The following is a 12,894-nucleotide window of genomic DNA, read 5'->3' as shown; positions in this document are numbered from 1 at the left end:
TTTTTACAGAAATCATAATCAAGGACGAAATGTGCTGATTAATGAAATGATGAAGATAAGAATTTGAAAAACAAAAGTTTAAAAATATAAGAATCTATGCTCACAATGCAACCAAAAAGTATATATACTGACTTGGCTTAAAACTGCTTATCAGGACAAATCCACTTCCATTCTGAATTCTAATTGAAGCACAGATTCAAGAGAAAAAAACAAACTTCGGCATAAATATGATGCATGCACATAGTGATATACCTAAACATCATTTTATTAACCTCCTACATATATCGTTATGAAGTTACAGAGTCGGGGTACATGCCATGGGAGGCCAAACCTTACACTCGATATCATTTGCTACCAAAATCCCCTCAAAAGTGCAGAAATAAATTACAACCAATCACCAGGACAGAAAAAAATTGACTGTTCTATAAAACAAACCGTAAAACAACCACAGTGCTGCATACCAGCCTTCAACTTCCATAAATCTCAGAACTTTTTCTATGCTTTCTTCATTCTTCAGAATTCGTGACCCCCCCTTTTTCTGCAGCAATTTCCATTTTTTTTTTTTCTTTTCAATTTATATCCATTTTTTTTATTTCTTTTCGATTTATATCCATTCTAAAAACAGTCAATAATAGCATAACAATACAGAGAACCAACCAGCAACCTTACTTGCAGAGTTTTATGGTTTCCCTAGCAGGAAGGAAAGCTGTATCTAGATTTCACTTACTACTGAAGAAAAGGAAATCTGGGTGATTGACCTGCAGCAATTTTAGCCAATTATCAGCAGCCTGAAGGAGAGAGGTCACCAGTTCGCGCTGATATCCTGCATTTGGGGTCCACAATGATACTTTATATTTATAGGTGGCTAGCCCAAAAACTGGCAATGAAATTTTGGGAACACCATCCTCCCTCTCATTTGAATATGAGACAAGTGGAGTATGTATAGTTTCACACCCTGAAAATAGAACAAAGGCAAATATCAAAAACAGGACGGTGAAGATATCTATCAAAATGCAATTATAATCATGCTGAAAGTTAAAAGTGTTCAGAAGTTACTTGACTAAATGAAGTTTAAGGCATGCAAAGAAGAGAAGAGTCCAAGACGACTTAAGAAAAGCAATCAGAAAACTAAGAGGAAAGACAACATGCAATATATACTAAATTGGAAAACATGTTATCCTTCTGTTTACCATTGGGAAATAAAAAACCTAGAACGCTTCAGACATAGTAATGGACAAAATGTAAATTTAAGATTAAAAACAGAAAATAAAACAATAATGACGAGCATACTAAGGAGGGTGTATTCATTTAAGAATTCTAAATACTTTTAAAGACATTTAAGGATTTAAAAAGTATAGGGGCATTCAATTGAGATTTTTAAAGACTCTATAATAGTTTTGGTATAATCAATAGAAACTTTATACTTTTCAAAAGTCTTTAAAAGTTTCGGTATATTTAATTAAAACTTTTTAAAAGTCTCTAAAAATCTTATGATAATCAAAATTTTAATGACTTTTAAAATCTATTATAAAAGTCTTCAGGGTAATAATTTTAAAGCAAATAGTACAAAAAGTTTATTACTTATTTTTCCTACTTCTTAATTATATTTGTTCTCTTTCCATTTTTCTTTCTTTTTTATTGTTTCGCTTCACTCTCTACCCAAAAAATAATAATAATAATAAATAAATAAATAAAAATGTTATTAAAAATTCTCGTAATATTTTTTTAATCCAATTTTTTTATGTAATTGATCAATTTTGTAATAAAATTTTATATTAAAAAAGACTAATTTGTCATTAAATTTTAAATATATTACATGAAATATTATATAAATTTTTTTTTTATATTTTAATTAATGTAACTTATTTTTTTATTACATGGGTGAACGGGATGGAGATCAATTCTCGACCTTTTATGTGGGAATCCAAGTGATTTCTACTTTAAATGAATGTTTTCAAAAGTCATCCGAATTCTACAAAAGTCTATAAAAGTTTTAAAATGAAAGTCTAGAAATTTCACTAATTTCATATAAATCTATAGAAGTACCCGAAATCCACGAAAAGTCATAACTTAAAAAAAGTTTATAAAAGCCTTCAAAAATCTCGATTGAATAGACCCCACTAAAACTCCTTTGTGTGTGAGGGTGAGATTCAACTAACCTGGTAAAGGTGTATGAAGAGAATGAAAAGTCAGAAAACAAGCATCCAAATCTTCAAGAGTTGGTCCCATTGGTATCCTATAAATGGGATACATACAAATAAATATTTTTTTCATGAGAAAAACAAACATTACACATAAATTAGTAAATTGAAATATAAATAAGGCAAAAACATGATACCATGCAACAGTAAATTAGTAAATTGAAATATAAATAAGGCAAAAACATGATACCATGCAACAGAAATCCAACTGGAAGGTAGTAGATCACAGCTTCTGAGCATTTTTAGGAGAGCAAGATCACATATCTGTGACAATTTGAGCAAAGCATCAGTAAGGATAAAAGAAGAGAAACCTTAATGCTTAAAAAAAGTAGAATATGAGATCATGCATCAATTATCGGAACAAAAGCTGACCTTGTCTGCCAAAGGTTCCCGACAAGGTTGGTCCTGTTCAAGATACTCAAACAACAAGCGACTTTGTGAACTTCCGGAATCGCTTTCATCACTAGAAAAGCTTTCTTGATACGCCTGATCTCTCATGGACAATGGATATACTCTACAAGCATTATTACTTGTTTGGTGATGATAGCTCCGTTGCCCAATTGAATGGTTGAAGCTACATCTATCCTGTTCGCTACTTGAATCCCTAAAATAGTCACCATCACTTTCCTCTCCAAGTCTCCTGTTACATAAAGGGGAATAATCAGGACAATTAAAGAAAATCATTTAAATTTGCAGAAGGAAGAAATTATTCGGTGGATCAATTGATTGCAAAATTAAAGAAAGAAAGAGGGCTATGCTTACTAATAAATTTGATAAGTGTCAAGTTGACATGGTCAAGTTGTGGCGTAAACTTATGCATTAAAACTACTAAACAATAGATTATTGGGAAAAAAATATAGAGGCACCATACTCAAAAAGTCTATCATGTAATTAAGACGCGTATAAATGCAATTTTTCTTTTCTGATAGCAAATATAGTACGCAACTGCAACAAAGGAAAAGGATCACGCTTGTGTAGTGCATAGAGTTCAATTCATATAAGCGGAACCAAATGCTTTCATGCGCTATCGAGACGCAATGGGCGAACAATATATCAGAGGAGAAACCTATGCTTTTCACACAGGCAAGTGTCTTATCTTTTATCTATGCATGAAGTTATGCACAATATTTATCAAGAACTTCTATACACATCATGCCTCCAATCACTATGATATTGATCAAAGATGACAACTTTCAAGGATGACAACTTAGCATCTCTGGGACTTCAAACAAAGCCAAGTAACACGATTTTTAACAAAACATAAGATATGAAGAGAGAAGAGAGAGAGAGAGAGAGTGGAAAAGATTCAACCATGATTGAACATTGAGCAACTAGAAGAGAAAATACATCTGTCGACCACAAGAAGAAGAGAGAAAAAGAAAAAAGATTCACTGTTTCTATTTCCCTTTTTTTAGTTTTTGAAAATTTATTTCTATTTGCTTAACAAGTAAAAGATTATTGAAAAGCAATAAAATGAGAATAAAAAAACCTATAACAAGATAATCCTTATGAATGCAAAAGATTTGACATACACTATAATATAAATTTAGTAGTTCCACCTTATTAAGTATTTCCCCTTGATCAGCCTATGCTAAAACATGCATGCATTCTCAGAAATCATATACATTCCAAACTGGGAGCAATTTTCCTTCTATTTTACTATGTTATCGACTCTATATATTGAAGACTGAGAACCTCATTGGAAGGGGTTGGATGAGATAATGCCTAACAGATATCTTAGCACAACCAAGTGATGTTATAATCTAACTAACTAACTCAAATAGATGACACATTGTAACTGTTCTATCAGCAATGAGTACATTGCCAATTTTCACCTCAGGCACTCCAGTTCATAAATTGTATTCATAATTAAATAAACTTCTCATCCACGTAATGAAAGTTTGAAATGAAACCTGGATCATACATTAAAACTAGTATTTCTACAACCAAATTTTTATGTAAATGGACCCGCACATGACCCATGCCTACACATAAAATGATCTATACCTGGCAATGTAATGGAAATTATTTTATCACATCAATATCATCATTAGCAACACTGAGGCTGACACATTTACACTCAGTGACTGTTTTACACTTACGCTAAGTGATCTTGATTGAGCTACCAAATCAATGATGATCACATAACCCATCAAATCACATCCTTAATAGCATATACATGGTCAAACATCAGAATAACTCTTGATCCATAAATCCAGTAGTAAGGGAACGAGCTAAAATTCTCCCATCTAAAGTAATCTGAGCAAAGCCAAAATACACTTCCTCAGTCCAGAACTCTTTCGATTGCCTTCTAGTCATTCTAGAAACAGATATTTAACCACTGTTATTGACAGTATCCTAAAAGATATTACAATGACACAAGCACAAGAACACATCACTAACAGGTTTTATGCACTTTTACTAGCAAATATTACATGTGTTCAAAGTTTTATCCGAACATCTAACATTCTTATAAAATGAAACACAAAAGCAAGCCAGTAGTTCTTTCTTCTTTCATTTCTACATTTTTGACAAATAGATGAGGTCTGGTTATACTCATAGTCTAAATTGAATCTAGGAGGAAAATAAGGTACCTTGAATTTTCCATACTCCTTGAAGGGTCAACATACAATTGTATACCCGATAAATAGGGAACATAATATTGGACCACAAGGTCACTGTCATTCATTATCAATCGCACTCCTGCATCATATACACTCCATTCCTTGAATGACTCCCACAAATCGGCTAGCACAAAGTACGGTTGACAATTCTCATTGCTAGTTCTCCATTCCTTCAATGCTGTCTGTTAATATTTTCAAATAGATTGAATCAAACCCATGGTAATTAACCAAAAATAATGAAGTAACAATAAACTAATGATATTTTGAATTAGTCAGCAAATTAATACTAATTTTCTTCAGAGAACAAAGAGGTGGTTACCATACTTCAAGAAAAATTTACCATCTCCAAAGCATATTTCAGCCACAATCACTTACATGTTGCTATAGCAACATTAAAATTGCAATAACTTCTAATAACTAAACATAAGAATTGGTAATCATTAATAAACTAATGAAGTCATATTTTCAATATATCATTCATTAAAATTTTGATTCAGTAAACTACCCAAAACAATTGGCAAAGCAAGAAAAAATTGATGAATTCATATTTTCTCCATGACCTGGTCAATTCAACTAGACACTAGCCATCTATTTTCATTATTCAAATTTTGAAGTTTCATAATAAAATAAAGCATATGATCATCCATATAACTGTTGTACGAGTTTCAACCTTTCACATCCATTGGTAAAAAATTAATATGAAAAATAACAGCCAGACATTTTAAAGTGATTTAACTACTGTATTAAAAGTTCCTAAATTTCGTATTTTCAATAGATATTACCACATTTCTCTTAATTATTGAAACATTGCTAGACAACACAGAAAAACACTTCAACAAATAGTTAAAAAACTAAAACGTTCGGACTAAATAAATACTTTGGAATAAACACTATTTAAACATGGCCAGTGAAGTAATTAACAAAACATGCTAAATCCATAGAATCTGCAAACTTTCAGATTAATTACCACTGACAATAAATTCAAATCTTTTTAACGTAAACCACTTCTAATTAAGGGAAAGTCCAAATAATTCATATATATCAATTAAACCTTTGATAATCGTTGAGCCGGCACCGAGGGTGTTATTGACTCCAGGAACCGTTCCAGATTACACGAGGACGACGGTTCAGACATTGGCAAGGCAGCAACCCCCTTGGTCTTCTCCGAGAGTTTTATATATGCGATTAAACGTGAAATGTATATATAGAGAGACTGGATGGAAAGAAGAAGATGCGAAGTGAGAACGGAAAATTGGACTATGATGTGGATAAGGACAAAGGTGGGGTGCGTCGGTGTGCTTGTTTATTACGCGCTGTGAATGGGCGGCTATAAGAGATTAGTGGAAATGACGTCCTGCCACTTCACTTATATTTAAAATTATTCCGACAGTTTTATTAGGAGTCATTTATTACATGGAAAAAGTAGAGTTGGGGTCCTCAATCAATTGAAACTATAGCATATAGGTCCAGATCTAAATTTTTGACAGCACCAAATCCTAACCTTTATTTTTGTAATGTTTGGGTAAACGGTCAAACTTTTCTTAAAATTACAAAATTTACATTATGTATGAAAAAATGATTGGGGAGAAAGGATTTTTTTGAAAAATGTGTGGTTAAAAAAGAAAAAAAATTGAATTTAAATGTAATATTATTTGAAAAATATATGATTGAACAAAAAGAAAGAAAGAAATGTATTAAAATTAAAATGGAGCCCAAACAAGGACTATAAGGTATTCTTGCTACATTTGTAGTAGGTCAAGGACTCCTATACATGAAAATAGTCTCCTAAATATTAGTACTTAACTTATGCTAAGTATCGGATGACGTAACACATTAACTACCAACAAATGTAAACGATTTGAAACTTCCATCATCTCCCTTCACTTATTATAGTTTATCATGTCACTCGAAGTTTAATATAAACTAAGTACAAGTGCTTAGGAGAATACATGTACAATTATAATATTTAGAGTTATTCCCATATCTTAAAAGAGTGACTTTGTGTTGGCACCATTTAGAGGTGGCAATGGGTCGAGCCGAGCCCTTAATCCCACGAGCTCGGCTCGCGCTCGTGGCTCGTTTGGGCGAGCTCGGCTCGGCCCACGAGCTCATGGGCTCGTCTTTTTTTTATTTTTTTAAGTGTGAAAGTGTTAAAAATAAAAATATATTGTTAAAAAACTATGATTTCTTGACCATACAAAAAGTGTTAAAAAATAAAAATGTTAAAAAATAAAAATAATTTAACAAAAACAATTTTTTATTTTTTTTAGTTATATCATATGATTCATATTGTAATACTTTTTATAAAGACTAAAATATTTATATAATAAAGACGAATTATTTTTTGAAATACATTTACAAAAAATATATTTTTTTGATTTCTTTTTAAAGTTAATAAAATATAAACCCTCTTCTTTTATCCGGGTTTGAGATCGGCTACATCAATTTTAGGTAGGCGGAGTTAAAAATTGTACACGAAAAACTTGTTGTAACGTGTACAATTTTTTAAAGAAAATTAAATTTAACGATTAAAAAATAATGAAATTTCGATTAATATAATTAAATCAAATATTACTTATTTGACGACATGCAATTTCAGCGTATTTATCTTGTAGTCGAAAATAAGCGTCCTGTCAATCCTTCACGCACATTAACGCTTCCAAAACATCTTCTTTCAGTCGGCTCCTGACATCGGTCAAAACCCTTTTACTTGCTCTAAAAGTAGACTCCGAAACAACAATACTAAGAGGAGGTGTCAGCAAATCTTTCGCAATTGTAGAAACAATTGACCAACGTCTTTCATACTTTCGCCAAAATTCAATTACTTCTTCGAACTTTTTTTAATTGTTATGTCTTCTGTCTGTTGGCATATTATGATTAAAGTAATCAATTAATTCGGCAGGCATCACATTTTGAATTTCGATCGATGTTTGATGAGATGCAAATGTAGACGACATGGCACTAGATGAACACGTTGTAGTTGCATCATATCTAAATTTATTAATGCCTTTAAATAAATTCATTATTTTCGCAGCATCTTCTTCAGTTTCAGCAGAAGGAGTACGTGCAACAGAGGGTACCCAACTAACATTCGCACACATTCTTTCCGCATATAAATCATACATTCCACATAATGTTTACTCTAAATTCTTATAAGTGATAGGTGTATCAAGTTTAAAACTTTATTGATTTGATCAATTACGTATTTAGCTCCCGAAATATTATATCGGGGATCCATTGCGTATGCTAAACGAAATAATATAGGCAGTTCTTCCCAATATTTTCTAAACTTTAATTCCATAGTAATTAAAATTTCACTAAAAGCAGGATCATTTTTATATTTATAAAATGTTCTTGCAATTATATAAAGGTGTTCAAGCATCATACAGCTTGTGGGATAATAAACGCCAGATAAAATCTTTATGATCTCATAAAAAGATGTCAAAAATCATTTAACTTTCAAAGTTAAAATCCAATCGGATTCATTTAACATACCATCGTCATCACTTCTAACATGTATATTATTATAAAAGTCAGTTATTAAATTTTCGAAACCTTCACATGATTTTAATAACAAGTATGTAGAGTTCCATCTATGACATACGTCGCTAACAAATGTTTTAGCAGTTGTCACCCCTAGTTCGGCACAAAAATCTTCAAATACTTGTTTTCTACTAGGAGAAATCGTAATATATATTAATGCATTCCTAATTCTTTGAATTTCATCCTTTATATGTTTTAAACTATCTTATACAATTAAATTTAAGATATGACACACACAACGAATATGAAATAAATACCCACCAAAATCAGGTTGAAGTATCCTACACAATTTATCGATGACTACCTTATTAACACTAGCATTATCAAAAGGAAAAGATCGAATTTTAGTCTCGCAATGATATTCTCTAACAATACTAATAATAGCATTATATATATTATTAGCATTGTGAGAAAACTCAATAATTCTAAAAATAATAATTTTCTTATGCATGCACCAAAGTGGATCTATATAGTGTGCAGTTGTAACTATATATGCTCTTTTATTAACCCATTCTCATATATCAGAAGTTAAAGATATAACACCCTTATATTGTTGCAAATCCATAATTAATTGTTGTTTTGAATTATTGAAATAATTTATTGTATCAGCACGAAGAGTGTTTCGACTTACCCTGACGTACCTCGGTTATAGATATTCTTTCACGAACGAGACGAAGTGTTGGTTGTCTGCAATAGCCAGAGGCAACTTAGTGGCGACAACAAATTTCACCATTCCGGTTCGAGTATTGTCCTCCGAATACACCCATGTGGATAGGGGTGAAGTTGTAGAACCGGCGTCTGGACTGCCAAATTGCAATTGTGTTTGACCAGCTGGAAGAAATCCATGTCTGGCCGCACATGCTTTGTAGTGACGGTTGAGATGGGTGGTACCAATTCCTTTTTGCCATGCAAATCTTTGTTGGCAGTATTTACATACTGCTTTAGATTTTGCAATACCATCGACGACTTTTCCCGTTGAAACCAACTTAAAGTGATCCCAACATTTTACTTGTTTTTTGGCCTTTCGCTTTTCCCTCGCATCTGGGATATTTAATTCAACATCTTCATCTTCATGTTTCACTTCGGGAACGTTAATATCATCCAAATCAATTAGATTGTGGCTTCCATGACCGTGAATGTGAACATCTTCAGGTATCGGTATGTCATTTAGACCGGCAAATTCATTTGAAAATTGACTTTGCGACGTCGTAGGCGATTCTCCATGATGTGGCAGTGGCTCACATCCTGTATCGCACAATCTCTCAACAAATGAGCGTTGATCCATTTGTTTGATTATTTATGATGAAATCTTAACTAGATGAATATAAATGTAGTGAGATTGTGAGAATTGAGAATTGGATGAATTGAAATTGTAACTAATATACTGTAAAAATTAAATTGATATTGTATATTTTGTAACACAACTTTCAACTGCACAAGAGAGTAAAAAAAAAACTCGATAATTGATATAATAAAAAAGAGTTGAGAGGATTGTAGACTTGTAGTAGCAAGATATGAAAAAAATTTGGGGGAAAGGGGGGTATTTATAGTAGAAGAAGGGGGGAATAAATAAATAAATTTCAGTGATCGTTCTGATCACTGAAATTTTTTCAGTGACCAGAATGGTCACTAGGACGAGCCAGGAGCCAGCTCGTGGCTCGCCTCCCGTCTGGCCCACTCGGCTCGTACTTGGGCTCGTGATTTTACGAGCCCGAGCTGCCCACGAACCTCCTTTCACGAGCCAAGTCGACGAGCAGCTCGACTCGTTTGACATCCCTAGCACCATTCCTATTGATGTGTGCCAAGTTACTATTTTATGTCTTTCTCATTTTTTTTAAAGTTATTGTTTTGACTTTTTCGGGACCGAATACGATGTCAATCACCTCCCCCTTTTTTTAACCACAATACAACCTTGTTTAACTCATTTCATTAGAGGGGGAAAAAAAAAGCCAACGTTTTGCTATAATTTTCCTTTTAAAACCATTCCAACATTAAATGCACCGTCTGAATCTTTATATATATGTGTGTGCGCGCGCGCGCTTCTTATGAACAGAAGTGTTACAACGCAGAAATGAATTTCAATCCGTAGTGTATTCGGGTGATTATGTTTGATGTAAATTGATGTTTAACACAAATAATTTTTTTATATCTACTCTATTACATAGTCAACTATACTATAACACGTGCCTTGCACGTGCGTCTCACTGGTACTTAAAAAAAAATCTTTATTTAAGTTACTTTCAAATTGCAACTCATTGTGAAATAAATTTTCGAGCATATGATAGTGTGTTTGAATAAGGAAAAAAATAAATAAGCTAGATCTTAATTATCATAGATAACGTGGTAGAAGCTCACATTCGAAAGAAAGAGCAAAACGGTTGATAACTATTTCTCATGGGCAAAATCTTTGTCAAATTTTCCATTGTCATTTTAACAATATAAATGGGGATGAGGAAAAACGAGAGGAATATAAATAAATTTGTGGGAAGATTCATAGTAGAGCAAATATGTATATTCATGCTGTATTAATTTACTAATTTAGCCTTTCATCAAATAAAAAACTAATTTTCTGTAAAATGGTTATTAAAAAATTTCTTGAGTTGCATGTCAAAATCAGAGTAAATTGATTGGCAATATTTGGCAAAGGCTCAATCAACATTCTTATCAAATAAAAAACTAATTTTCTGTAAAAAAAAAAGGTTCAATCAACATTCTTATCAAATAAATAATTGGACCAACCTACATATACAGGGCTTTTTTTTGTCAGATATTTTACAGGTACTCACATTGGTGGGGCCCGCCTTAATTTTTTTTATACATGTGGGGCCCTCGCTACAGTGAGGGCCCTGTATAAAACCTGTAGGAAAAAGCCCTGTACACTGGGCTTTTTCCTAAATAATTTTCTCATCGGATAGCCACGTTTGATTGATAAGAATTAAAATTAAACTTTTAACAAATTTTAATATAAATTGATGAAATTTATTTGGTACGAATTAAAATGTTAATCTAAGTTAAAATAAATAATTAATTTTAGCCACATGTTTCATGTATCCCACAATTTTTGAATTATATATTTAGCCTCAGTTTGATTCTCATTTTCATAAGAATGAGAATAAAAAATATAATCGATCCACACAAGAAAGAAGAAGTCCGATATAGTGATTTGATGTGATGAATAAATGTCATATTCTTTATTTTTAGGGCCAAAGAATGAAAAACAAACTAGGCCTTAATCAGCTTGTATCAAATTTACTAAAACTTTGATTTTAATCTTTACAAAACTAGGGGTTGGGTAAAGTAGCCGACAGCAAGATTAATAATTAATTAATTAAAATCATCAGATTGATTTTCACGTGGATGACAAAATGTTCTTATCCGAATCCGATAGTGTGGTCCAAGGGAAAGGGGCATAGGGTGGTCGCGTGGACAACACAACTGGTAAAGGAGGTGGTGGAAATCGAGGGGTAAAAACGTTTCCCCGTTAGGGAAACCAAGAGAAATAAAGGATGAGGGGGCATCTGATGATTTTTCTTCTCGTCTTTTAGGTGCGTGGATGTCTTTGCTTCCACCTGTCATAATTTAATTTTTTCAAATCTCAAGACAAGATCAAGATGGGTTCAAAAAAGGATTAATTTCACAAACGGTCACTGAACTTAACAAAAAATTACAAAACAGTCACTGAAGTTTAAAACTTTCATAAACGGTCACTTAAGTTTTGGGCGGTTTCACTAATGGTCACTGAAGTTTTTAAAACTTTCACAAATGGTCACTTCAGGTACCAAAATGATTCTAATTCAAACTTAAGGACTGAAACGCGCGATAAGATTGTACATTTTCCAGATCTGCAATCTTTTTGCTTTTCTTTTCGTTCCATCAACCTTGATTCGCCACCACAGCTGTCCAATTGTTCAGGCTCCAACGGTGATCCACACAGAGAATAAGATTGCAGCTTCTAGGGTTTTCTCTTGTGCCAGCAAGAATAATGAAAACCATATGGACCTCAAACCCTAATTATGTATTGATATAAACTCAAACGAACTCGGCCCGGTCCGGTTCAATATTTAATTAATTCAATTAATTAAACCCGGTCCGTAAATTAATTAATCCAATTAATTAATTTGGGAATATAAATAACAAATTCAATTAATTAATTTATCCAACGATTGTTAAATTAACCAATTGGCAATTTGCAATATTCCAATTCTCTTTTGTGTGCGACCCATTAGGTTTCCGACCACGATACCTAACGACGTGAAATATTATTTTGATCTAATCAAAATTGATAAATTAAAATACCCTTTTAATTTATCGGCAATTCACACTCGCCGTCCCTGATTGACATCCAGCAATGTGTCAGGGCAATACATGTGACGAAAAATGTCACGTGGTATGACAAAACCAAATTCGTTCGTTTACCGTGAAACTATAATCCCTTCGTCAATATGATCCGATCAATTACGAGATATGGAATTGTGTCAATCTCGATCATCGATCATATCTTTCACTCCACTATTAAGTCAATATAA

The 12,894-nt window shown here is 32.6% G+C and overlaps 1 protein-coding gene across 2 annotated transcripts; it reads right to left on the bottom strand.

Moving 5' to 3' along the window:
- Window positions 1-247: 247 nt before the first annotated feature.
- LOC111396310 lies at window positions 248-6,096 on the bottom strand. Of its 2 annotated transcripts, none has more exons than XM_023022709.1 (6): window positions 5,877-6,096; window positions 4,796-5,007; window positions 2,574-2,841; window positions 2,392-2,465; window positions 2,160-2,251; window positions 248-955 (listed from the first exon to the last, which is right to left on the bottom strand). In XM_023022709.1, the coding sequence occupies exons 1-6, from the start codon at window positions 5,958-5,960 to the stop codon at window positions 720-722; spliced, it is 966 nt and encodes a 321-aa protein (XP_022878477.1). In that variant the 5' UTR covers window positions 5,961-6,096; the 3' UTR covers window positions 248-719. The 2 variants fall into 2 exon arrangements, with proteins under 2 accessions (XP_022878477.1, XP_022878478.1); XM_023022710.1 differs by having other exon boundaries at window positions 2,160-2,236; window positions 5,877-6,094.
- Between the last annotated feature and the right edge of the window lie 6,798 nt (window positions 6,097-12,894).

This window comes from Olea europaea, chromosome 6 (assembly GCF_002742605.1).
Source record: "Olea europaea var. sylvestris chromosome 6, O_europaea_v1, whole genome shotgun sequence".
NCBI classification, from domain to species: domain Eukaryota; kingdom Viridiplantae; phylum Streptophyta; class Magnoliopsida; order Lamiales; family Oleaceae; genus Olea; species Olea europaea.
Note: the sequence above shows the minus strand (reverse complement) of the source record. Positions and strands in the feature narration are given on the sequence as shown.

Excerpts from the sequence above, each read along its gene's own strand:
- LOC111396310 (XM_023022709.1), bottom strand. The coding sequence starts at position 5,960 with ATGTCTGAACCGTCGTCCTCGTGTAATCTGGAACGGTTCCTGGAGTCA. Across the intron at positions 5,008-5,876 it reads CGGCTCAACGATTATCAAAG|ACAGCATTGAAGGAATGGAG; the intron begins GTTTAATTGATA and ends AAATATTAACAG. Across the intron at positions 2,842-4,795 it reads AGGAGTATGGAAAATTCAAG|GAGACTTGGAGAGGAAAGTG; the intron begins GTACCTTATTTT and ends TTTATGTAACAG.